Source organism: Trichomycterus rosablanca, unplaced genomic scaffold (genome assembly GCF_030014385.1).
Source record: "Trichomycterus rosablanca isolate fTriRos1 unplaced genomic scaffold, fTriRos1.hap1 scaffold_213, whole genome shotgun sequence".
Classification (NCBI taxonomy): Eukaryota; Metazoa; Chordata; class Actinopteri; order Siluriformes; family Trichomycteridae; genus Trichomycterus; species Trichomycterus rosablanca.
Genome location: NW_026947041.1, coordinates 12,345 through 39,737, shown reverse-complemented (window position 1 = coordinate 39,737; position 27,393 = coordinate 12,345). Strand labels below are relative to the sequence as shown.

General features: G+C 36.6%; 1 gene segment (V, D, J or C); it reads left to right on the top strand.

The window, feature by feature from the left end:
• The first annotated feature begins 15,069 nt into the window (after window positions 1–15,069).
• LOC134306717 (T cell receptor alpha variable 18-like) lies at window positions 15,070–15,549 on the top strand. The segment is given in 2 exon segments: window positions 15,070–15,136; window positions 15,236–15,549. Coding segments are annotated over 2 exon segments (381 nt in total).
• The last annotated feature ends 11,844 nt before the right edge of the window (window positions 15,550–27,393 follow it).

The window sequence follows — 27,393 nt, the reverse complement described above, 5'->3', positions numbered from 1 at the left end:
GATGGAATTCCCGCACCAAAGCTGGGTCCAAGACATCCTTAGCTAGTACCCAGCTCTGCTCCTTAGGGCCATAACCCTCCGAATCCACGAGGTATTGAAGAGCCCCACCACGCCAACGGGAGTCCAGCAGGCAACGAACAGCATAGACTGGTGAGCCCTCAACCTTCATAAGTGGTGGAGGATTAATGTCAGGGGACACCTCATCGATTAATTAAGGAGTTCTGGGCCATCTCTGCCCAGGGCAGAAACTTTGACCAGTCAGTCTGGTTATTAAAACTTCTACGGAGTTTTAAGAATTTCCGTAGTTCCTGGTTAACCAGTTCACACTGTCCATTAGATTGGGGTGGTATCCTGAAGATAAGCTCACAGAAACACCGATTCTTTCAAAAAAGGAGTTCCATACCTGAGAGATGAACTGTGGCCCACGATCAGAAACTATATCCTCCGGGATTCCAAAGATTCTAAAAACATGTTGAAACAAGGCCTCTGCAGTCTGAAAAGCATTGGGGATAGTGGGGAATGGAATAAATCGAACACCTCTAGAAAAGCGATCTTCGATAGTTAAAATGACAGTGTAATTATTAGAACTAGGTAAAATCCACCGCAATATGGGACCATAGACGCTCTGGAACTGGCAGAGTCATAAGTTTGCCTGCAGGCAAGGCTCTAGGAGTCTTACATTGAGCACACGTAGAACATGATGTTATAAACTGATGAACGTCAGCCAGCATATTCTCCCACCAGTATTTAATGGAAAGCAGCTGTTGGCTGGGCCTCGCATGGGTGTCCCGATGATATGGAAGAATGAGCCCAACAAATAAGGCAATCACGAAACGGAGCCAGAACATACTTTCAATTTGATGGACATGGAAAGTAAATTGTCAGAGCACAGAGAGGTGCTGCAAGCTACTTTCCCTAATTTTCACCATTTTCTGGAACATTATCCTGAGTTGATTAGAGTGTTTGGTCCTCTTTCAGACGTTTGGACAATGCGTTTTGAGGGCAAGCATAAGGTATTGAAAAAGATCATTTGTGACTCTTAAAATTACAGAAATGTTGCTCTTACATTGGCCATCAAACACCAAAAAATTTTGGCATTCCATTTGGATTCCAGCTAATTTTTCTGACCCTGTGTTGAGATGGACAAGGTTAGATCTGTGCTGCGCTTCCAGATTTCAATAACATATCAGAACTTCCTGAAAAACCTACACTGAAACTTATCCCTACACTACAAATGATGACTGTAGATGCACTCAGTGAGCAACTGAGTGATACACCCAGCATGGCTGACACTAAGATACTTCCTAATTCTTCATCTCTTGAATAAGTAGGACAATGGCCAGAAGATTTTGACATCTCGCTTTTCAGTGTTGATGTAGAACATTGGCTTCGACAAGGAAACCTGGCTCATCTCAAAGATGGAACTCTTCTGAAAGTCACTAAAGAGCTCAAACATGAAATTCTGGAGAGACTAGTGAAAGAATGTAAACATTCAGAGCATATTCAGATGATGCAGAATACAATGAGATTCACGAAATGGTTGGAGTGGGTGGAAAAACAGCCTCAAATTTAAGCCATGATGTTGCAGTTAATGGTTGGAAACGTGGAATGAATTCACCTGATGGAGAACCGCCAAGAAAGAATATAAAAGAGGCAAAAAAAAAAAAAGCGAGATAAACTTCCTTTGCGTCTTTATTCTTTATGGACGTGAGATGCATATAACTATGTTTGTAAGGTTTTCTGGCCGTACAATCCTCGTCTTCACTGCTCGATGTGGACAACAAGGACACAGACATTTTGGATTCCGACTTCAAAGGGCGGCCACCTGATTGGTCCAGTGGGAAGCAAGTCATGATTACTCTGTAAATCCTTATCGCTCATGATCAAAACATGACTACACGAGAAAAGAACTATTGGTGACTTTAAACACTAATTAAAAACAAACTGCTGGATAATAAATGTAGAACTTTTATTTATTATCTCGTTCTAATGGATGTATTTAATAAAGTAAAAATCATTTAGTGCCCCATATATGAGAACGGTATTAAACAAAAAATGTGTTCACTTTATGGCCTACAATGACAAGCTGTCACTTCATTCTTTGCTCATAATGAAGAATGCAACAGGAATACCCCGTCCTCGGTCAGACTTGACCAAAACTGCATAAAAGGCATATTCATACTGTGTCAGTCCCTTGTATGTGGCATCAAGGTAGTTTAAATCAGAGCCACATTTTTTTTGTTGGTGCTATTGCCATTTTGTGCATGATACAATTATGAGGGGCTGTTTCTGACTGTGAGAAACTGGCTGATAATAGTGTGCTGTCTTTTAAATCTACTAATACAGTCATTTCCATTCATTCTGTTGTGTGAGTAAAAACATTTTCTGATCCTCCCAATGTCTTCAGGGGTAACGTAGTACTGTCTGTCCCTTAAATCTCTCTTCCCTTGACTCTGAGACCAGTCTTTGCATTTAAGTAAAACTTCAGCGTTTGAGGCTCCTTGGCTTACACATTTTGGATGTATGCCACTAGATTCTCATCTATGCGGTTGACAGAGTACTCTTCTGGATTTTGTAAATCATGGCCTGAATGATCCTTCATTAGATGCACAACACATCCTCTTGTAGAATAGTTAACAAAGGTAAATGAAATGTAAGCACCACATGAATTGGCTCGTGTAACTTTTGGACCATCAATGGATTTCCCAAAGCATTTACTTGATCTTTCACAACGTCACTGAAATTGCTTCTCTCCCTTTTTCTTCATTAATATGAATTTTTCAACCCTCTTTGCCTCAAGAGTTTTCAAATGGTTCACCATAAAATCCTCACTTTTTCCTTTTTGAGTTTTTCTTTCAGAGCTAAAACCCAAAGAGAATCCATTATGTACCCAGGAATTAAATAATAACAACTCACTACAGAACTAATCAGTGTTATTCACTTCACCTGTCAGTGGTCATAATGTTATGCCTCGTTGGTATAGTTATCAGATCTTAGGATTGAACCCAGATCCCGGGGTCCCATAATTCTGTGCTTCACCCCCATTACCAGCTGCATCTCACATCAAAGCAGCAGCAGCTAAAATGTTCTTGTTCAAGAAGTTGTGGTGTTCTAGCGTCCCGTCTGATGATGAGGACCTGCGCAGCCTCAGACACAAAACTGAGAAGAAGGAGAAGAAAAAGAAATGGTGGCAGAGACTAAAAAAGAAGGAGAGGCAGGAGGAGACGAATGTGAAGGAACATCAGATGATAGGAAACGAGGAGAACGCAGGGATGAGTACCCAGGTTCTGCAGGACCAAGGGCAGGAACCAGAGGTACATGTGATAGAGATGGAAGAGAAGAACCAGGTGGAGCAGAGCATGGAGGAGAAGAACATGGAGGAGAAGAACCCAGAGAAGCAGAACCCAGTTATAGAAAGGATTGAAGGTACATCTTGAAGGGTTTTTTTGAGCTGTGTGGTGTTTAATTCATCATGGTGCTGAATCGGGTTTCATTTCTCCAGCAGATCCACTTGAGGCTGTCGTTCTGGAGAACGTCTTCAGGTCCTCATCTGATGAAGTGGTGCAGCAGCAGAATGTCCAGGATGAGCACGTTCTGATTGCTCCCACATTCATAATCCAACCTGAGGAGAGTGGGAGACTGATGGAGACCACGTTGGAGAATCAAGGTGGATTATTTTCAGATCTAGATCTTCATCCTAGTGAACATCCTAGAGTGTTCCTGTAATGTGTGTGTGTGTGTTGTGTAGGCGTGTCCGTGCCCGCCGGTGCTCCCGTGCCCCCGGTCTACATGCTGAAGCTGAAGAGAACGAGCCGCTGGACCGAGCGCCCTGTACTGGTGCTGCCGTCCTCAAAATACGTCTCATCGGCTCTGCTGTGTTCTGCAGCGCTGTGGCGTCCTTCAGAACATCCTCGCTCCACAGGGATCGTTCCTCCTGATCATCTGGAGAACCTGAAGAAGATGGAATGAAGAACCTCTAAATGACATGATGGGCACCAGAAACTTTTCCTTCATCAAAATAAAAATAAAAAACATTAAAAAATAATCTGCTGGTTTAAGTTTAGTTGCTTATTAAAGGTGAACTGATGAATGTTTACTGGCTCCTGGGATCGTAAACAAGGTGGAAACATCTAAAGAACATGGAGAAACCAAACTGAACTGCCACCTTCAAATGTTCTTCTGCATTTTTCTCAGTGGTGCTTCCATCTTGCTGCTCTGTATAAAGCTCTGATCTGTGGAGGCTGCAGAAATAACAACAGGTTCAATATGTTCTCCTATCTCAGGACCTTCAGAACTGCAGAGCTGGGTTTCTTTACCTTCCTGATTTAGGACTGTTCAAAGTCATGCTTGTAATGATTTTGGGCTAGATGGGACAAGAGGGGGACACACACACACACAGATGTTTCAACAAAGAGTTTAATTATAACAAAACACACAAGATAGATTTAAACCAGACAAGACACACTAAAACAAGACAAATGCTAATCTAAATGCTGAATGCTAATGCTAATCAAACATATGAAACATGAACCTAACTAAACCTAAACATTAAGCTAAGCTAAATGCTACACTAAACACACCTGAACAAAACTAAATAAGAACTAGACTAAGACAAACATAAACAAGCCTAAACAAGGCATGAATCAAAACAAACAGACAGTAGCAAACCAGACAGGAGCTTAATGGACAGGAGCAAACCCAAATCAAAACGGTCTCTGCCACCTGATTCACAGCTGCACCCTTATATCATGCCATGTGCTTGTTACCTCAGATAAGGTGCAGTTGTGGCTAATTATCAGGGGACCAATCACAAAAGGGAAGTTGGCTCAAAACACTCTAAACATGTGCTCCTGGAAAGAGGGCGTGGCACATAAACAAATTCCATAGACAGGCTGGATGTGTGACAGTAGCCTTTAGCCCCCGGCCTGCCCCAACAAACCAACAAAAAACCAAAAAGGAGGTCCTGGACCCTGAGGGGCAAATTTGAAGTCCTTATATTAATAATAAAGTATAGGTATATTAACATAGAGCATCACCTTCAATAATAATATTTTTTTATTTTAATTTAATTTAATTTTTTTTATTTTTTTTTCAAAGGGTTAATTACTTTTCTTGTACACTCTTTGCCTTGTTAGTCAACAAAATAAATTTCCACTGCTTGATGCTGTTATGTCTTATTGTATTCCATTGAATTTTGTATTATTGTTATTGTTATTGGTCACAATGAGACTTAATCTTCCCAGCTCCAGGGTGCTGTACAATGGCTGACCCTGCGCTCTGACCCTGACTTCCAAAGAAGCTGTGATATGCAAAAGAAGAATTTTATTGTACTGTTTCCGGGTTAATGTAAATATGACATATAAAGGTGTTCCATCAATATCTTCTCAACTACAGTATCTGACTCTGCATTGTACTACTGCACCCTGCAGCTCACAGTGCCACACTATTGCAGCACCTGCTTTCCTCAAAAGAGGTGCTGTTTGTCTGTTTATAGTTCATCTCTAATACACCAAGATGACAAGCTGTTAAAGTCCCAAGTTTTTGTAACACCAGTTGTCCAAATATACAGTACAATACAATAATAAATAGAGATAAAAATGATTATTAACATTTACAGCATTTAGCAGACATCTAAAGGAACTTACTATTGTGACCATATACATTATACAATACAAGCGATTGATGGTTAAGGGCTTTGTTTAAGGGCCCAACAGTGGCAACCTCACAGCAGTGAGGTTTAAACCACTTCAATTACTTTAAATTACTCGTCCAGCATCTTAACAACTAATGTACCACTGCCCCTATTTACATCGATTGCCATTTTAGCTGAGTTAGTCTATATTGAAAGGTCTATATTCTGGGAAGTTAGTAAATAAAAAGAAGATTCAATTAATCATCAGCATTATTATGAATAAAGCTATAACACAATAAAGAGCAGTATTTGAATGTACATGCTACTGATTAATCAAGCTTTTGCTACACCACTGTATTAACCACAGTACCTTTTTAACTACCACTTAAACAATAAACTACCATTAAACTCACCTGTAAACATGCACCTTAAACCAGTCATCTAGAGATTCAAAATCAATAATATAAAACTAACAGATGGATGGATGGATGGATAGATTAATGAATTTAGTGTTTCAGTAATGTGCCAATAGAAATATTAGTAACATCTGTATGCTGTTGAAGTGTAGCAACAAACACATCATAAACTGCAGCTATTTATATACAATGGTTTGTTAGTCTATCTTCACAATATTATATAAAGGTTGACATGAGTTGACATGAATGTAACTGGATTGGGGGTGGGGAGCCAGATATGGTTACATACAGCAGAGACACTTTCAACTCTGTATATCAGATCTGAATCTGACACTCAGCACAATGATGTTCCTCCTCTTCTTAATTTTCATTATTGTTGATGATAATCGTAAGTGATATACAACAGGCATCATATTTTTGTATAAATTTTCTACTATTAGAAGCATAAATTATATATTTACAAACAAAATGTGTTTAATATGATATTAACTAAATGTTATAAATTGTTATAATGTTTTATATCAGAAGCTGCTGAGAGCATTAAACCAGATCAAACCAGCTATTCTTCAGCTGAAGGAAGCAGCATCACACTGTCATGTACGTATGATGGATCAGTTTATAGTCTTCACTGGTATCAACAAAAACTTGGATCAAAACCAAAATTTTTGCAGCTGATTGTTGAAGGTAGTGAAGAAGTTAAAACAGCTCAAGCGTCTGACCCAAGAATCTCAATGAAACGCTACAAAACAAAAATAGATCTGGAGATCATCTCTGCTGCTGTATCTGATTCTGCACTGTACTACTGCGCCATGGAGCCCACAGTGACAGGAAATACAGCTATACTGTACAAAAACCTGTTATCAGAGGAGGGAGCTATTAGCATGTTTACATTGTATCACTTGCTGCTTCTTATATCCAAAGTCTGTTTATCTAATAAACAATCAGTGTTTTAGCTCAGTGGTCCTTAAACGATTTTGTCTCATTCTTCCTGCAGACACTTCTGAAGGTGTACAACAGCACAGGATGCCGTTGTTTTGATATTGGGGAAAGGTTAGGACTGCAGACAGGCTGCATGGACGTCCCTGTAAAAGATGTCTTCTTAAAGGCAGCAGATGTTGCTCTAAAATCTCTCTGTTCTCGGTGTACTTAGCTGCATTCATCTTTCCCTCCATTAGGACTAGTTGCCCTGGTCCTGCTGCTGAAAACATCCCCACATCATGATGCTGCCACCGCCATGCTTCACTGTAGGGATGGCATTAGCCAGGTGATGAGCGGTGCCTGGTTTTCTCCAGATGTGACGCTTGGTATTCAGGCCAAAAAGTTCCATTTTGGTTTCACCAAACCAGAGAATCTGGTTTATCATGGTTTGAGAGTCCTCTAGGTGCTTTTTGGCAAACTCCAAGCGAGCTGTCATGTGCCTTTTACTAAGGAGTGGCTTCCGTCTGGCCACTCTAGCATAAAGGCGTGATTTGTGGAGTGCTGCCTGGATGGTTGATCTTCTGCTAGGTTCTCCCATCTCCACAAGGATACACTGGAGCTCTGTCTTTCTCTTTTATTTACGAATGATGGTGGCCACTGTGCTCTTTGGGACCTGTAAAGCTGCAGCAATTTTTCTGTACCCTTCACCAGATCTATGCCCTGACACAATCCTGTTTCTGAGGTCTGCAGATAATTCCTTTGACCCCATGGCGTTTGGAGTTTGCTCTGATATGCACTGTCAACTGTGGGACCTTATATAGGCAGGTGTTGGTAATCCCCAATCATGTCCAATCAATTTAATTTAGCACAGGTGGACTCTCAAGCAGTATCAGTGAAAACAAAATGCACCTCAGCTCACTTGTGGGTGTCACATTAAAGGGTGTGCACACTTGTGTACATATGATATTTTACATTTTGATTTTTAATAAATTAGCACAAAGGTCTAAAAACCTGCTTTCACTTTGTCATTGTGGGTTATATTGTGTAGAATTTTGTGGAGAAGGTAAAAGGGGTGTACAGACTTATCGGTTTGTCTGTAACTAAAGTCGTGGCCAAAATATTGGCACACCTGCAATTCCGAAACCCCATTTCACTTCTTTTTCATTTAATTTACTTTCATGCTAAGATTCTTAAGAACTTTATCACACAGCCTGATGCTGCTTAAGTAAAACAGGATTCACAGTTTCTGTACTTAGTCTCACAGATCTTTACAAACCTGATTTGCTGACAGTTTTAAACTTATATAACTAATATGTTTAGTTTATAATGTTATTTATTGCAGTGCAGCTACTGAATGACCCAAATAAATATTGTATCATGTACAATTATTGAAGTATTGACTAATAACAGCACAGTAACTTTAAAGGTCTCTATCAGTGTTTTGATAAAGAATAGATACTTTACAATAATGACGTGTATAAAGTTGCTGCCGCACCTGCACTTCCTGTGTGTGGCTTCCTAGAGACTTGTTTCCTCATGTGATGAGTTCAGCACTATTATACAGAGTCCTCACAAAGCTGTGATCAGAAATGGCTCCACTATGTAACTTACTGCACATTGTGAGATACACAGCACTGATTCTTACTGTAGCATCAGGTAATTTATTATCATTCTATATAAAGCCTGTGTTATTAAGATGTAAAATCTTAGTTTATCATTACAACATTTTTTATATTATTTTCTCTGTTATTTTTATAGGTGGTTTTGCAGATAAAATCTGGCCTGTAAGTTCCAACGTTATTGAAAAAGAAACAGAGACTGTTACACTTAAATGTTCATATGAGTCAAGCAGCAGCTACATTCGGCTTTACTGGTACAAACAAAATTCCAACAGCGCACCACAGTTTTTACTGTATAAAGTTGCAAAAGGTGGTACATATCAGAGCACTCCTGATGACCCTCGATTAAAGATAGAAACAACCGGGGACTCAACTGTATTGACCATCAACAATGTAAAGCTTACAGATTCTGCTCTCTATCACTGTGCTCTTAGAGAAGCCCAGTGATACAAAGCTATTAAGATGCTGTACAAAAACTCACGTGTATGAAGTTCAGAACATCAAAGTTATTTATTCCCACAGCTTGTTATCAGTTAACCACACACACACACACACACACACACACACACACACACACAGTAAAATATAAATAGCACCTGCTCTCTCTGATTAATTGTTAGTAGCTTGTATTATTTAACAAAACATGATATTTAACACCCATAACAACCTTGTAAAAAGTGATTGTGATTTTTTGTAATCATGCTCCTGTATTCTCTTCTACTCTTCTCAGCTATACAATGTAAATACATCTCATTATATTTTATGCAATCACAGAACATGTGTTCATGTTGTTTAAGAGTGCATATTTATCTTACATAAAACACCCTGTTTATCTGATTTGCAGGGAAGAGTTTGGCACAGTCAATAACATCACTGAATGATACATTAAATGCAGCAGTGGGTCACAGTATTGTTCTCTCTTGTAAATATCAGAGTGCAAATAATCTGCATTGGTATCGTCAGTATCCTGGATCTACACCAGAGTTTATTGTTCTTATCAGTGCATATGAATCCTACAAGAGTTCCAGCATCTTTGGTTTATCAGCTACAGTTAATGGATCAGAAAACCTTGTGAATCTGAAGATCTCCTCTGCTGCAGTATCAGATTCTGCTCTGTATTACTGTGCCATGAGGCCCACAGTAACAGGAAACTTCACTACACTGTACAAAAACCAGTGTATACAGATCACAGACTGAGTAACACATGGTTTATTTTTTTTAGATTTACAACATCCTGCACTGAACTTGGGTTACATTAAGATAATGGTAAAGTAATTGTACAATCATATATCATTTCAGTATTTTTCCATCAAAAAATAACACAACTCAGAGGAAAGATACCACCGATAGGGTGCAGCATGACACCTTGCACTGATTTGGGTTACATTAAGATATTGGTAAAGTAATTGTACAATCATATATCATTTCAGTATTTTTCCACATATGATTTTGGAATAGATTCTTTCACTTACACTTCTGATCTTCGCTGATAAAAAATGCAAATGCTAAACAGATGTGTGTATGTATACACTACCAGTCAAAAGTTAATTAATCTACATTGTGGAATTATGTTACAAACAAAAATGTATATAATGTAATTAGATAGAATGTTTTTATCTATGTGAAAAAATACAGTGTATTCAGTTGAAATATTTAGTATGGCTGTGAGTGATTAATGTAGAGCTCTGATTTCATTCCCCACTCAAATCAACTGAACATAGGAGGAGTTTGTATAGAACTGTAAAGTAATACATTCACCCTGTTCTGCCTTCACCTCTCACAATACAATCATGATGTTCCTGTGTTTTCTTCTTCTATTCTCCACTATACAATGTAAGTACATCTCATTATATTTTATGCAGTCACAGTACACAATGTGTTTTAGTTTTACTGTATGACTGTATTTATTTATTACATCACATTTATTACTTCATATTTATCTGATTTGCAGGGAAGAGTTTGGCACAGTCAATAACATCACTGAATGATACATTAAATGCAGCAGTGGGTCACAGTATTGTTCTCTCTTGTAAATATCAGAGTGCAAATAATCTGCATTGGTATCGTCAGTATCCTGGATCTACACCAGAGTTTATTGTTCTTATCAGTGCATATGAATCCTACAAGAGTTCCAGCATCTTTGGTTTATCAGCTACAGTTAATGGATCAGAAAACCTTGTGAATCTGAAGATCTCCTCTGCTGCAGTATCAGATTCTGCTCTGTATTACTGTGCCATGAGGCCCACAGTAACAGGAAACTTCACTACACTGTACAAAAACCAGTGTATACAGATCACAGACTGAGTAACACATGGTTTATTTTTTTTAGATTTACAACAGACTTATAAAGTCATATTATTTATATTAAATACAAAGATGTTTTTCACTGACCAGCTTTGTAACATTTTCTAAGTACAAAAATAATTAAAAAAAAAAAAAAAATTTAAATGGGTCACACTTTATACATTTTATACACTCTATTACACTTTACAATTATTTGGAAACTGAAAATACTAAAGCTACACTGTTATAGCACATACAGAATGAGGTCTGGAACATCTTGCTAAAATAACCATGAACCTGCTGGGAAATAATGTCACCTAGATGGCAGCACGTCTCTCTCTAAAATCTCAATAAACATCTTTGCATTAGTGGTACACCACACAATGGGTGGTATGAAAGCTTAATGCTATGGGTACGGATGCACCCCCATAACATGGCAGATGTTGACTTTTGCACCTTTGCTGTAAACAGTCTAGATGTTTCTGTTTGTGTTTGGCACAGAAAACTTCTGTGTTTTTACCTATAACATTTAATAGCAACATACACTTATAAATTAATAACAACTTTAAATCCAATTTATAGCAGCCAGTCCACCTTCTGCAAAATTTTGGGAAGTAACTCTCAGCCTATCAGCTGTGCCACCATGATGCCCTGTGGTAAAATAATATGCACATATGCTTAAACTACATACCCTATTTTTTCTTATTTTCTTTTGTTGTTCTTTCTCCTTCTACATTCAAAAACAATTGTGCACATTTGTTTTCTGTATTGTAAGATACTGAATTGATTACACATGCACTGACTGTAAAAGGTAGCACTACTACTTTCTTAAATAACATTAGTGTAGTTTACTTATTTCAGACTATACTAGTGATTTTACTCATGTAAGTAACAATTTAAGTAACATGAAAAAGTTAAAACTAGATATGCTTGAGTAAAGTACACTTAAACTACACAGGTTCCAGTCTGTGCTTTGCAGTGTGCATGATGTGCAACAAAGCATAGCGGGAGAACTTTCCAGACTCAGGATTAGCTGTTGGAATCAGAACTTTTTCTGTGATAAGTTATTTAGGTTAATTACATTTTTAGATATGGTTTCATTAGTCACAACTGCTTTTTTGCACACGACAGGCTAATGCTAATAGTCAGTAATTAGCGTGGCTAGCTTGTTAGCTAAAATACCACATAGTCTCTAAAGAACATAGCCTACACATTTATGATATAAGGTCCCAAATCTTTTTAACCCAGCTAATTCTTATTAACGCGGAGTGGTAATGTGATGTATTTATTTAAAATGTAGTTAATGCTTGGTGGTGCTTGTCTGATCTTTTGTGTCTCGTCCCGTCCTCAATCACAGACACTGGTTGGTGGATGAAGGCTTTTTTTTATTGATCTGCAACAAGTTCAGCAACCACATAAAGTCAACGGAATGGTCAGCAAGCCAGCCCACAGTAGTGCTCACTCTATCTGCTGCGGCTGTTTACAGTTTTCTTTATATAATAAACATAAAATTATCAAACCAATGATCGTATAGTATTGTAATATACATATAATTACAAATATTCTTATATAATAATTAAAATACATATACATAATACATATAATTCCATATTCATAAACATAATACATATAATAGCTCCTAATATCTATAGCTTCTAGTATATTATCTATTATAGCTTCTAATATCTATTATAGCAATCTAATATAGTTATTTTTATACTTATAATAACAATAATAAATAATAAATGCATACCTCTATATTTCTTAATACACATGAATATTGTTACCACACCATCCATGTTTGTATTTTTCCTGACAAAAATATATTACAATTAAGAGAACACTGTCGTCTTGTGGCAGACACAAAATACTATAATGATGGCAAAGCCAAAACATTTTTTACAGTGTAAACTGTGCTCATACAGCTGTCCTGAATTAGCGACCTATCGGCCAATCAGAAAATAGAATTTCTCAGCCAATCAGGAAATAGAATTTCTTGTTGCTGGGTGAGGTCTGTGCACATAGTTGTAGATGAGCTGGAGGTGAAAGAGAACCATCAGGATCATCAGCTAATATCTTCATTTATTTTAATCTTTCATTAGTTACTAGTTTTCCTACTCTTTGTATAAGACCTATACTCAGCACACACCCATTGACATGAGCAGCTTAATAACTGCAAAACTTTAAATTAAAAATATGTAGGAGTGTAATTAGGCTTCCTTGCTTCATTTTTTTCAAAGGTGACTGGTATGAGCAGATTTCCGAGGCTGTCTACAATTGCCAAACTGGTATTAGTTCTGCCACACTCAAATGCAGATGTAGAGAGGGTTTTTTCCATGGTGGGGCTTAATAAAACCAAACCCAGGAACATGTTGGCTCTGGATGGTACTCTGTCATCCATCATGACCGTGAAAATGACTGACATTGAACCACAGTGCTTTAAATGGGAGCCCCCAATATCGGTCATCAAGGCATCAAAATCTGCCACAAACACTTACAACACACAACATCACTCATAAACACAAACACACACAGAGGGACAGAATAACCACCACTGTTCAAGGGGCCCATTTGTTTTTCTTTATTTAATTTGTCTGGGTTTTTTTGTTTGTTTGTTTAGAAAGGCATAGCTAGAACAATTTATTTAATATTACAGAATTTAGTGTAAAGTGAAGAGACAATGACCACTGCAGTTCAAGGGGCCCATTTGAGGCAAATTGTGTTTATGCTGATGGGACACTGGGAGGGACCGCACACCTGCAAACCCCCCCCCCCCAAAAGGGACATCAACAGAACAACCTCTGACAACCCCGAACCAACCCCCCCCCCCCCCCCCCCCCCACCGTCTCACTCCAAGCAAACTTGAAAACTTGAGAGCCCTGAGTGCTTATAATGTCTCACTTATCAGTTACTCAGGTCTGTAGATTCAGTTTATGATAGAAATTCTCCACAGTTTCTGTTTTAGATGGAATTTTTTACACTCTGTGATGATTTATTTCATTCAAAACCCAAATCTGTACAATATATTATACAAGTTCTAAAGTTCTCATCATTAATATTCCATATAATAATGTAATTACATTCCAGTTCAGTCCACTTTAAACTTTCACTGATGCACTTCATTGTAGTTTGTAAACAGGAACATATTTAGAATTTGATGCCTGCAACACACTCCAAAGAAGTTAAGACAGGGGCAAAATATGAGCGAAAAGTTGACAAGCAGGCGAGAGAATCATGACTGGGTGTAAAAGGAGCTCATTCCAAAGTCTAGCTCTCCATGCCAAAGATTGAAAAGAACCATCTGGGCTGTTATCAATGAAAGGTGCAAAAGCCATAGCCTATATACATATATACACAGTCATGTGAAAAAATTGGGACACCCCATGAAAAACTTTGTCTTTTTGAACATATTTAAACATATGAACATTTGAGCTTCATTTGAACAGTACTGAGAGATTAAGCTTATATAACTAAACATATAACTAGAATATATCTAGCTTATATAACTAGAATCAAGCCCAGGCTCATCTTACTGTAAGACAGCAGTGCTACCCACTGTAATGAGGAATATTGTAGCTCTTTGACTCCAGAACAACTTTCATTAATATTGGAATGCAGTAAAAAGCCCTGAATGGTTTGGTGTGGGATGTTGGTGACTGGTAAACCAGCAAATCATTCACCCACTGTTTGACTTTTGTTTCAGTATTTTGTTGCTGAAAGATTACAAGAGCTCATGTTTAGAGCACTTTTATAAATGCTGGTAAATACTTGTCATTATAATCATCACTTACTTGAGCTCATTTTGGTTATTTCTAATCCCTGTTTATAGTTGTTAATTAATTATCACTAATCATTATGTAATTTGGTTCGCTAATTTGGGGTCTCTGTAAAGCTTCTTTGTGACACTATTAAAAATGTTAAAAACTTATTTCAATTTCCATTGTTATCAAACTAATTTAAAAGCCAAACATAAAGAAAGTGTTTTGAGATATTTTATATATTTTTGTCAAATACTGACTCGCTCAGCCAACTAACTCCAAAAGTCTCCAGCAGAGTCTTAGTAAACAACTGATACTGAAATTGTGGATGTGTGTAGTTGTGCTGTAGCTTTTGCCTTTCCTGTGTGTGGCTTCCTAGAGACTTACGTGATGAGTTTTATACAGAACAGTTATAACAAGTGCTCACAATGCTGTGTTCAGAAATGCCTCAACTATGCAACTTGCTGTACATCTGGAGATACACAGGACTTATTCTCACTGTAACATCAGGTAAAAGCAAACATATTTATTAATAAATAAATGTTATTGATTTACTATATTGTTTGTTTTTAAAATTACACATTATTGTCTTTTTTTCCTTTACAACAGGTGGTTTTGCAGATGAAATTGGGCCAGTAGATGCCAACGTTGTGAGGAAAGAAACAGAGACTGTTACTCTAAAATGTTCATATCAGTCCAGCAGCAGCTACATTGATCTTTACTGGTACAAACACAATCCTAACAGCGCACCACAGTTTTTACTGTATAAAGGTGCCAAATCACGTAGTAGTGCAGAGAAAAAACCAACAGACTCTCGCTTAAAGTCAAACACAGATGATACATCTACTGAACTCACCATCAACAATCTAAAGCTGACAGATTCTGCTCTCTATCACTGTGCTCTTCAAGTAGTAGCCCAGTGATACAAAGCCATTGAGATGCTGTACAAAAACTCACTTATGTGAAGTTCGCCAAAGCTCAGAAGATGAAAGTTTTTTTTTCCTTTTTACTTGTTATCAGTTAACCACACACACACACACACACACACACACACACACACACAATACGATACAAATAGCACCTGCTCTCTGTGACATGGATGTTTATTAATAAATGAAATGAAGCAATCAAATAAAAGTCAAAGTAAATGTATTTGCATTTTCCACACTGTCCCAACTTTTTCTGTTTTGGGGCTGTATGAAAATAACCATATGGTATATTAAAATTAAGATAGGATGAATTAAAATTTTAAATGTTATAATTAGGGCTGTCAAACGATTAAAATTTTTAATCGCGATTAATCTCAGAATTTCATATAGTTAATCGCGATTAATCACATTTAAAAAAATCTGTGTAAATGTTATACAAAACAAGGATTTTTAAGTGAAATGTTACAATTAAAATGGTGAACACATTTTATGCTAAATGTACTTATGTTAAAAACTGCTGGGACAAGAGAAAACTGTAAGGGAGTTTTATTCACTCACATACTAGGCAGTAAATGTCAGATTGTAGGTTAGAATTTCTCCATCAGCAAACATTGTAGATCAGCGGTGCTTTAGGTGGGATACGGCGTAGTTATTGTAACAGACTTTTCTGTGGTTGTATTGTGACACTGGTTTGATGGACGTTTCTACACGAAGTGAGTGTGTTTTGACCCTTTGGGGCTTCCATAGTTCATGGACTAACGTGCTTGACTCAGCTTTCCGGTATTTGGTACAGTAACAGAATAAGTTAATAAAGTGTTCTGCTCCCGACAACTTGTGAATATAGCGTGTATTTATTTCTTTATTATGCAAGTGCATCACTACGACACTCGGTTACATTATGTTAACAAACCGCAAATGAAAAACGGTGGCAAGTCCGACATTAAAACGTTTGTTCTACCAGTCAAGTCTCAACATGAACTAGAATTTGCGTTAACGGCACTATTTTTTTAAATCGCGTTAAATTGAGATCGCGTTAATGCGTTATTATCGCGTTAACTTCGACAGCCCTAGTTATAATACTATAAAAGTTGTAAATCTATAAAAGTTGGGACATTTTGTAAAATGTAAAAAAACAAGAATCTGTGATTTGGTGATGAACCTTTATTTAAATGACAAAGGTGCAAAGAGATGATTCTCATTGGTTGATTAAATTTGATACATTTTAACAAATGTTGAATTTAGTGCCTGCAACACTCTAATAAAGATGGGACAAAAGCAACATCACTGTGAAAAATTTTAAAAATATTTAAGTGACATTGTATTAATACATTCTGCTCCTTGACTTTCAGATGCATTGCGCAGCAGCAGAAGAAAATTAAGGGCAGCTGAGAGAAAGTGGAGGAAATCTAAGCTCGGTGTTGATCTCCACTCCTACCACGATCTGCTGTCCAGGTTCTCATCCGACGTGACTGCTGCAAAAACATCTTTTTACAAAGCCAAGCTTGAACAATCTGCTGCTGACCCATGTAAGCTTCATGCTATCTTTTCCTCTCTTCTAAACCCTCCTCCTCCTCCCCCTTCTGCCTCTCTCACTGCTACTGACTTTGCAACATTCTTTCAGGACAAGATTGACTAAATCAATCAATCCTTCTCTCCGACTGACCCACTTTCAACTGACCCTCAACCCACCAACACAATCGCCAGCTTCACCCCACTCACCATGGATGAGGTTACACAGCTCCTCTCATCCAGCAATCCCACTACATGCACACTCGACCCTATACCATCCACCATCCGTAAAGACATCTCACAGGACCTAATCCCCTTCATCACACCCATCATCAACAACTCCCTGACATCAGGTGTCATCCCTACTGCTTTTAAGAAGGCTCAGGTCATTCCCCTTCTTAAGAAACCTACACTAGACACTACAGACATTAACAACTACAGACCTGTCTCACTCCTCAGTTTTCTATCCAAAATTCTTGAACGTGCTGTCTATAACCAACTATCTGCCTTTCTTACTCAGAATGACCTCCACGATCCGTACCAGTCTGGCTTCAAAGCAGCGCATTCTACGGAAACAGCACTTGTAGCTGTTACTGAGAAGCTTCATGCAGCCAAAGCAGCCAAACTGTCATCGGACCTCATTCTTCTTGACCTCTCTGCAGCCTTCGACACAGTGAATCACGGCATTCTCTTGTCCACTCTCTCCAACCTTGGAGTAACAGGTTCAGCATGGCAATGGATGACCTCCTACCTCGAAGGGCGCTCCTACCAAGTGTAATGGAGGGGATCCATAACTCCCCCATGCACTCTCTCAACCGGTGTTCCTCTGGCTTCCTGTAGCTGCACGCATTCAGTTTAAAACACTGATGCTCGCCTACAAAGCCAAAAATGGACCAGCCCCAAGCTACCTTCGAGGCCTAATCAAACCCCGCTCTGTACCACGCAACCTCTGAGCCTCTAGTCTCGCTCGACTTGAGCCTCCACCCAGGACTAAAGGAAGACAAGCATCAAGGCTCTTCTCTGTTCTAGCACCCAAGTGGTGGAATGAACTTCCTCTGTCTGTCCGAACATCTGAGTCTCTTGCTGTCTTTAAAAAACGATTAAAAACCCACCTTTTTACTAAACACTTAGGCTGACTTGTACTTATTTACTAACATTTTTTTCCATTTAAAAAAAAAAAAAAAAAAAAAAACTTTCAGCAGATTTGTGTTCTTTGACTGTTGTTTACTAAAACTTGAGAAATGAAATGTTTACTATGGAAGCACTTCTGTAAGTCGCTCTGGATAAGAGCGTCTGCTAAATGCAGAAAATGTAAATGTACATTCTACAATAAGCAGAGTAACTGGTAACAGGTAAGGATATCATTAGGAGGTATATCCGCCAAAGTCAGCAAAGTTTTTGCAAGCAAAGATGGGTCGTGGATTACCACTCTGTGGTAAATAATTATTAATCATTATAAAAATAAAATTTCTCAACAACAGATTGCAATGGCTTTTAATTATAATCTGTACATACATTCTACATACATTGTAAATACATGCTGCATCATGAAGAGGTTGATCAGTCTACACTGACCACAGACTGAAGTCTTGTATTAAGCAAAACATAATAAGTGAAAGTACAGTGTTACCTTGAAACTCGACGTCAGTTGGTTCTGGGATTGGCGTTGAGTTTAAAAGGCGTTGAGTTTCAAAGTGTTTCTTCCCATAAGGATGTATAGGAAACCTGTTAATGTGTTCAACTGTCCCATGAAACTGCATGTATTTTAGGCTAATGTAAAATAATGGGGTTGTTTTTGACACTTATACACTGAAAATAACACAAATATGATATAGAAACACTGAAATACATTTTAAAACAGTAAAAAATCAATAAAAAATACAATAAAACCTGTTTACCTTTACTTCTTTATTGTTTCCTTATGCTTCTTAATCGTGGAGAAGCTTGATCTTGGAATACCGTATTCCATTCAGTAAAGGCGCATTCACATGAGAAGTGACAAAATAGCTTTTGCACTGGCTGTGCCATTATTTAGTGTTTCTATTTTGTTATTTTAATACATTAATTCACATTAAGCTTTTTTTTTTTTTTTTTTTTTGTAACGATAAGCGTTTTAGAACCCAGAGCTTTCAGAGTGAATTTGACTGTTATTCCACACAAATGCAGATTCGTCTCACATTCACACTTTGATGATGTTTTACCGCACAGCTCAAGTCGAGCGCTGTACAAAATGGCTGTTCATTGTTAATTTGAAATGAAATAAATATATTTTTTTAAAAACAAAAAACGCTGAACACGTTGAGTTTAAGGGTGGGTACACATTTCTTGATGAGGGGCGTCAAATTTTAAAGATTTTGAGTTTAGGGGACGATACTTGGATGCTTGGATACTTGGACTCCCCTGTATTATAATCATCAATCACTTGGACTTTGTTTTAACTATTTAAACAAAATGTAATTAGTGATTTTAATTGTATTTGGTAATTAATTACTTAATTATTAACATCCCTAATACAAATAAAAATACCGGTTGTAACTGCTTGGCACTATCAATATTAAACTCATCCGAATAATAATATTAAAATAATACATAGGTTATGGATATTATATGGGCCATATAGTGCACTTCTGCTGATTAAATAAATAAATAAATAAAAATAGCAAAATAAAATGATATGACTAAATACCTTAATGTGGTCAAAACATCAAGACAACATTTTCAAATGTAGATTTGTCAGTGTGGACTAGGCTACTCACAAAAAACTAATAACTAATACTTTTTTTTTTATCAAATTTGAAACTATTGTTCATGAGCTGTTGCAGTCTGTTCATCAGTTCATCTTGAAATTCTTCTCTCCTTCAGTAATTGGTTCTATATTGTACTGATGTTCCATGCAGCTCATCATGCCAGGAAACCCAACAAAGTGTAAAAAGTAACTGGTACAGAACCTGCTTTTCTCAGAAGAGGGAGCTACAGTATCTGTCTAGCAATTTACCTCCTAAATCTTTCTAAGATGTCAAGCTGCTTTAACATCTTCTAGTATTTATTACACTGCAATAGTATTTATTTGTAAGAACCATCACTCATCCTAAACTACTAATATTTAACATTATAATCTACAGTAAAAATCACACAAAATGAACAAACATTAAGTTCAGCCTGTTCTAGAGGTTAGAAAACCAGAACAACCTGCTGGAACTTAAAAGGCTAATTAAAACATCTCGCTTCTCTTAAAAAGCACCAGTTACACACAGATACATAATTCAGATGTGTCAGTTCAGTTCAATGTCAAAGACAGCTCAGGGTAGCAGCTCTCTTTTATCCTGGATTAGGCCATCTACCAGTAAAGCAAATGAGGGAGATGTGTCAGTATCAGTTATTTGGTTACTAAAAAGCGTGCACAATATGGCCTTGTTTTGGCCTGTTTTTCATTTATTTATGCAATTTGATAATTTGAGTTATTTGATTAGATGTGTATCGATTGTGTTAACAAAAATAAATATATAAGTTAAATATCCTACTGTGTTTTTTATTTTTTTTATTTTATTAATAATTTTGGCGATGGGTGCCCTTTTTTTTGGCTTCAGCACCTGCCCCCAAAAATGTCTGTGCACATGCCTGTTTATTATGATTGATAATCATGACTGCCTTATACAGTAATACAGCTGCTTAACAGTTGATGCTTAACAGTAAAACAAAATGCCTATGACATTATAAATGTGTAACCAAAGTGTAAACTATAACATTAAAATCCTTCTAAATAAATTCATAATGCTGTATGTCAACTGATGACTTTAAACTTTATATATAATCTGTGCATCCATAGTCTGCTTCACCAATATTTAGAGGAACGCAACTAGTCATGTCCAAATATGATGTTAGTCACTATTTTTTCAATGTAAATAAGACAGTTATGTGGAGTGATAACAGCATGACAGTCATTTGTCAGGAGTCAACATACTTGTTCCTGCATTAAATTGTGATGTGACTAAAGCTAAAAACAGCATCTGCATCTGAAACACTAATGATTAATTATATATTTTTATTAACTGTCTCTACTCACTAAACACTTTTTGGGAACACTATACTAATAGTGTGAAGGATCTCCATTGGTTTCCAAAAGTTATTAGGTCTTCGTGGCATGGATTACTTAAGATATTGGAAACAGATGCATCTAGATGCATGACATATGAAGACAGGGTTAACACGAATGCACATGGATTGGGGGTGGGGCGGGGTTATGTTCTTTCATACAGTATAGACAACTTTTGGTATACCAGATGTGAATCTGACACTCAGCACAATGATGTTACTCCTTCTCTTCATTTTACTTATTACTGATGAAAATGGTAAGTGTTATACAATAACTTTCATATTTCATTGAGTTTGTATTAATTTTCCACTATAACAAGCATTATAGCAATTTTAGTTAAAATGTTTTTAATTTAGAATGAAATAAATGTTCTATATTGTTAACATGTTTTATAGCAGAAGCTGCTGAGAGTATTACAGCAGATAAACCCAGCTTAACATCAAATGAAGGCAGCAACATCACACTATCCTGCACATATGAATCATCAGTTAATATACTCCACTGGTATCGACAAAAACCTGGATCAAAACCAGAGTTTCTACTGCTGATTAATGAGGGTTTTGTCACCAAGGCTTCATCACCTGATCCAATAATGTCCATCAAAACTAAAGAGAATAAGAAAGTAGAACTGGAGATCGTCTCTGCTGCAGTATCTGACTCTGCTCTGTACTATTGTGCTCTGCAGCCTGGTGTGACTGCACTTTGCCAAAACGGCATCAATTCTTCTAGGTACACTTGCACAAAGTCAGCACAAAGTCTGGGATTTACATTTGTCAGTTCTTATGTGTTAACGTGTGTTGTTGAAGTGAATATTTTTACATGTTTTTTTTCTTTTTTTTTTTTATCTTCTTTAATTAGTAAGTAAAAGTGATCTGTCATACTAAAGTTAAATAAACTGTTTAGCATTATTGTGAGCGCTAGTCACCTAAAAGTACATTTGAAATGTATATTTTAACTTATTCATTCATCAGATTCTCATCATAATTAGGGTCATGGGGGTGCTAAAGTTTAACCCAGAGCTCATTAGGTGAAACACAGAGAGACACATAATTAGTTGTATTTTTAAAAGCATTTATCTAATGCAGTTAATACAGGTTATTATTTAAACTCTGTAAGTACACTGAATGAATATTTATGTAGTGAATTCTTTGCAAGTATAAATACAGCATCCATTAATATCATGTGAAGTAAAAATACATAACATAGTATTAAAAGTACCTGAATATGTTCTTTAATATAATTCATTTATATTTTCTATTCAAAGTAAAGAACATTGAAATATATTTAAAATGATTAAATTTTAATACAACAAAAATATTGTAAAACATTTTACTAATGTACCAATAAGTCACTTTTTGAAAAATACACTTAAGTAAACATTTGTATTTGTTAAAAGTGATTTAAGTGAATTACTACAGCAGTTATTTAATATACTTTGAAAAACAGACCAAACATCTATTTTTAAAAAAAAGTATTTGAGAAATATATTAAATGAATGAAACTTAATTTCAACTAAAAGTAAACTTCATGGTAATGTATTTATTAAATGTATACTTTCTATCATTTTTAATAAGTATGATAAAAGTTTACTTGCACTCATTTGTTAAAGTATGACAATATATTTTAACATGTTTATAATAAGTACAGACATGTGCAAGTTTATTTACAGTATACTTAGACAAATCTCAGTATATTTTTAGTACAATTAAGTAAATTTTTTTTACTAGGGTTGATAAAGATTCAGCCCCATATTTAAATCTTCTCAGCTCCAAACTTTACTGTGATTATTTGTGGTATAATATGGTAACCCTTCCTCCTCATGAATAACAATAATATCATCATTGTTCTGATTTGTCTAAATGTTTGTAGAGACAATGCTGCAGCCAGCCATATGATTTTGCATATTGCTTAACAATATAAATCTTTTACTTTTAGATTATCAAACCAATTATACTGTAAGAAATGTGCACTTTTTAAAGGATGTATATTGTCCATTTTATTAATAACACTTTTAGATTAATATAATAACTCAGTCAGCCATGCCAGTGTGACATCAGTGCAGTGCATGAGATCATACAGACCTGGGTGAAGAAGTTCAGTTACTCTTCATATCCAACATGAAAATAACATTATATCTGAAATTTTATAAAAGTTGTCTGATTGACTTTGACTCTGGCAGGGTTGTTGGTGTTGGATGGACTGATTTAAGTCAGAAACTGTCTAGTTACACAGAAAGACACAAACAGTTCTTGTACAAGCTCTACAGGCAGAAACAACTTGGCATAAATGATCAGTTACCAGTTTGTTTATTTTTGCACACAGATGTAGTGAAGGAAAGTAAACACATGATGGCAGACTCCATCTACCTTTTGTCAAACACAGTAACAAAGCTGTACTGTTGGAGAAGTTGAAGATAAAACATGATTCAAACAAACATAAAAATGATGGCAGTCTTTGGGCTGAGTGATTCTGCAGCACAAATATGACATTGCTTGGATTTGTTTGCCTTTTTTAATTGTTCCATTGAGTGAGAAATAACATGTAATGTGCATTAAATACTACTTCATATAGGGTGATGATATTTTGGTTTTCAGATAAGAGAACACTTGGCAGGGTGGCAGCATGGGCAAGACGGACACCTGCACTGGGTTGAAAGCTTGGTTTTGGTGGTGGGGGGGATTAGCAAAGTAATTATATGTAATTGGTGCCACCATGGCAATGTGTATAAAGTAGAGTTTTAAATATTTGACAAATGCATCAATAACCATGAAACTTTTTACTGAACTTTAATAATAAACAACTACTTTTTAACAAGACAACTAACAAATGCATTTATGATCAGATAATCTTATTACTTTCAATTCAGCCTTTAGCTTGCCCAGAGTCCAGGGGTGGTGTGCTTTACATCACTCCCTCTGACAGCTGGCATTATGCTTGGTGATGTAAGGCTCGAATGCAACTGCTCAGCCATGGAACCCCATACCATAAAACTCCTGGAGCAGTTTTTGTGCTGATGTTAATTCCAGAGGAGGTACTGAGTCAGCAAAACATTGGGTGACTTAAATATTTATTTGACAATTTATGTAACTCACCAGCAACCACTTTAGAAACCACAGTGTAGTATTTTATTTTAGCAAAATGACAAACCAGAGAAAATGTATCAGTGCACATAAAAACTACTACAGTATCTGTGACTTGTGAATGAAGGAGTAAGTGAGCGAGTAAAAAATAAACCTGATCTATCCACGATTTTCCTGGCAACACAATGGGGGCTGCCATGACACCTCCCTATTTCCGTTTGCCGGTTTTTCGTTTCCGGTCGCGTTAGATTTGCTGTAGTACTAACTACAACATTATTAAACTACTTTTGGTAAGGACTGCATGGTTCAAATATGAACTCGGGCTCGACGTGTGCCGCTCTCGGGTGCCACAACAACTCAAAGAAATTAAAGCTGTTATTGGAAAGGACGAGCTTTTAACAGCAGCGGATTTGTAAACATTGTCGGTGCGCTGCGCCTTACGCGTTACATTCCATAATAATAATATTAATTATATTAATAATATAATAATATTTATTAATGAAATAATAATAAAAAAAATTTAATATCGTATAATGCAGTTTCACTTTGTATAGTCCAAAATTTTAGAGAGCGTTGCAGAAATTGCACAAATAACATTTAAATCCGGACACCCAGACAGACACGGCTTGTGCAAGTGTTGTTCCCAGTTCATTGTTTTAGTAAATTAAACAACGCAACGCGTTTTATTCTGTCCATTCAGCTCCCCTTTCCTACTTTACATCCACTCATGAACCAATATAAGTATACACTGTTGTAGAAGTAAAAACAATCAACAAATCAGTCGTGATACATCGTTTATTATTTCCAATGTTTCACAGCTATTAGAATGTTCCTCGGTTCATCCCTACCTTCCACAACTTCGCTAACCCTGCAATGCACGAGTAACCCACCGTCTCGACTACTCCACTTTCCCTCAGCATTACCCACGCCTGATGTTTTCCCTCAGCATTACCCACGCCTGATGTTTTCCCTCAGCATTACCCACGCCTGATGTTTACCTTCAGCAATTCCTACGCATGTAAGCCTCTGTGCTTTTATAGTCCTGTAGCTCCTCACCGTCTACAGCTTCGGAAAAGACGAAATGGTTCACTTATATCAATATAGCTAACCTCATGTCATCTACCCACTCTGTAGACGTGGAGCACTGTCAGAACACGGTCACCACAGCTTCTTAAAATGTCCTTACTGTCGAGTGCTAGGAATTAAGAAAGGACTCAGTTTTAACTCAAACAAAACTACTTTATTATTGTTCGGAGTATCAGCTTGCAGACGCAGAACATGCGAGTGAGCAGAGTGCGTTCCAACAACACACCGAGAGGAGGGAATAAGGGTACAACAGTGCACTCGTCTAACAAAATGCATAAATAGACAGTCGCTCTACACTTACTATTCAACCACCTAGCGTTTTTGGCCATGTTTGTTAAAAAAAACCAGTTACGAATGACCACTACTTCTGTCGTTCAGAACGTAAACACTGTAACCGGAAGTCAAAAACCGGCTTCAGCTACGAATCACGGGAAAGGTCAAAGTTCAGGAAAATCGTGGATAAGGTTCCTCAGTTCTAAAAATGATGAGAAAATGCATCAGGACCTGCTACTTAATTATAGGAACAATTGAGATCTAAATTTGTTGACAAATTAATGGCTTCCATTTGCAGCATAAATAACAAAAAATTCGATAGATAGATAGATAGATAGATAGATAGATAGATAGATAGATAGATAGATAGATAGATAGATAGATGATAAATAGATAGATAGATAGAATAATTAGATAGATTGTTTTATCTATGTGAAGTGAATACAGTGTATTTTATTAAAATATTAAAAATGGCTGTGAGTGATTGATGTAAAGCTCAGCTTTTGTTTCCCACTCATATCAATATAAAATAGGAGGAGTTTGTATAGAACTGTAAAGAAGCAGAATCACCCCGTCCTTCCTTCACTTCTCACAATACAAACATGATGTTCCTGTGTTCTCTTCTTCTCTTCTCAGCTATACAATGTAAGTACATCTCATTATTTTTATGCAGTCACAGTACACAATGTGTTTTCATTTTACTGTATGAGTGTATTTATTTATTACATCACATTTAACATATTTATCTGATTTGCAGGGAAGAGTTTGGCACAGTCAATAAAACCACTGAATGATACATTAAATGCAGCAGTGGGTCACAGCATTGTTCTCTCTTGTGAATATCAGAGTGCAACTTATATGCAGTGGTATCGTCAGTATCCTGGATCTACACCAGAGTTTATAGTTTCTATCCTTAAAAGTGAGACCCTCAAACCATCTAGCATTCCTGGTTTATCAGCTACAGTTGATGGAACAAAAAACCTTGTGAATCTGAAGATCTCCTCTGCTGCAGTATCAGATTCTGCTCTGTACTACTGTGCCATGCAGCCCACAGTAACAGGAAACTTCTCTACACTGTACAAAAACCAGTGTATACAGATCACAGACTGAGTAACACATGCTTTAGTTTTTTGAATTCCAGACATATAAAGCCATATTATATATATATATTAAATTTATATATATTAAATACAAACCAAATTTCATGAAAAGTTTGGACTGTTTGTAGATTTCAATAAAAAAAGAATACAAAGATGTTTTATTGACCAACTTTATAGCATTTTAGTATAAGTATAAAAATAATAATTAATAATAACAAATAATTAATAATAATAACAAATAAATAATAATTAATAATAATAATAACAAATAAATAATAATTAATAATAACAATAATCATTAATTAATATAAAAGCTTCATCTACAACCCCAAATCAGAAAAAGTTGGGACAGCATGGAAAAAGCAAATAAAAAACACAGAGTTTCTTACATTTACTTTCACTTTTATTTAATTGCAGACAGGATGAACCTGAGATATTTCATGTTTTATCTCTCAACTTCATTTTATTTATTATTAAACATCCATTCCTGCATTTCAGGCCTGCAATACATTCCAAAAAAAGTTGGGACAGTAAAGCATTTACCACTTTGTAATGTTGCCATTCCTTTTCACCACACTTAAAAGACGTTTTGGCACCGAGGATACCAAGTGATTTAGTGTTTCAACTTTTATTTTGTCTTCCTGCAAACACGTCTTAAGATGTGCAACAGTACGGGGTCGTCATTGTCTCATTTTTC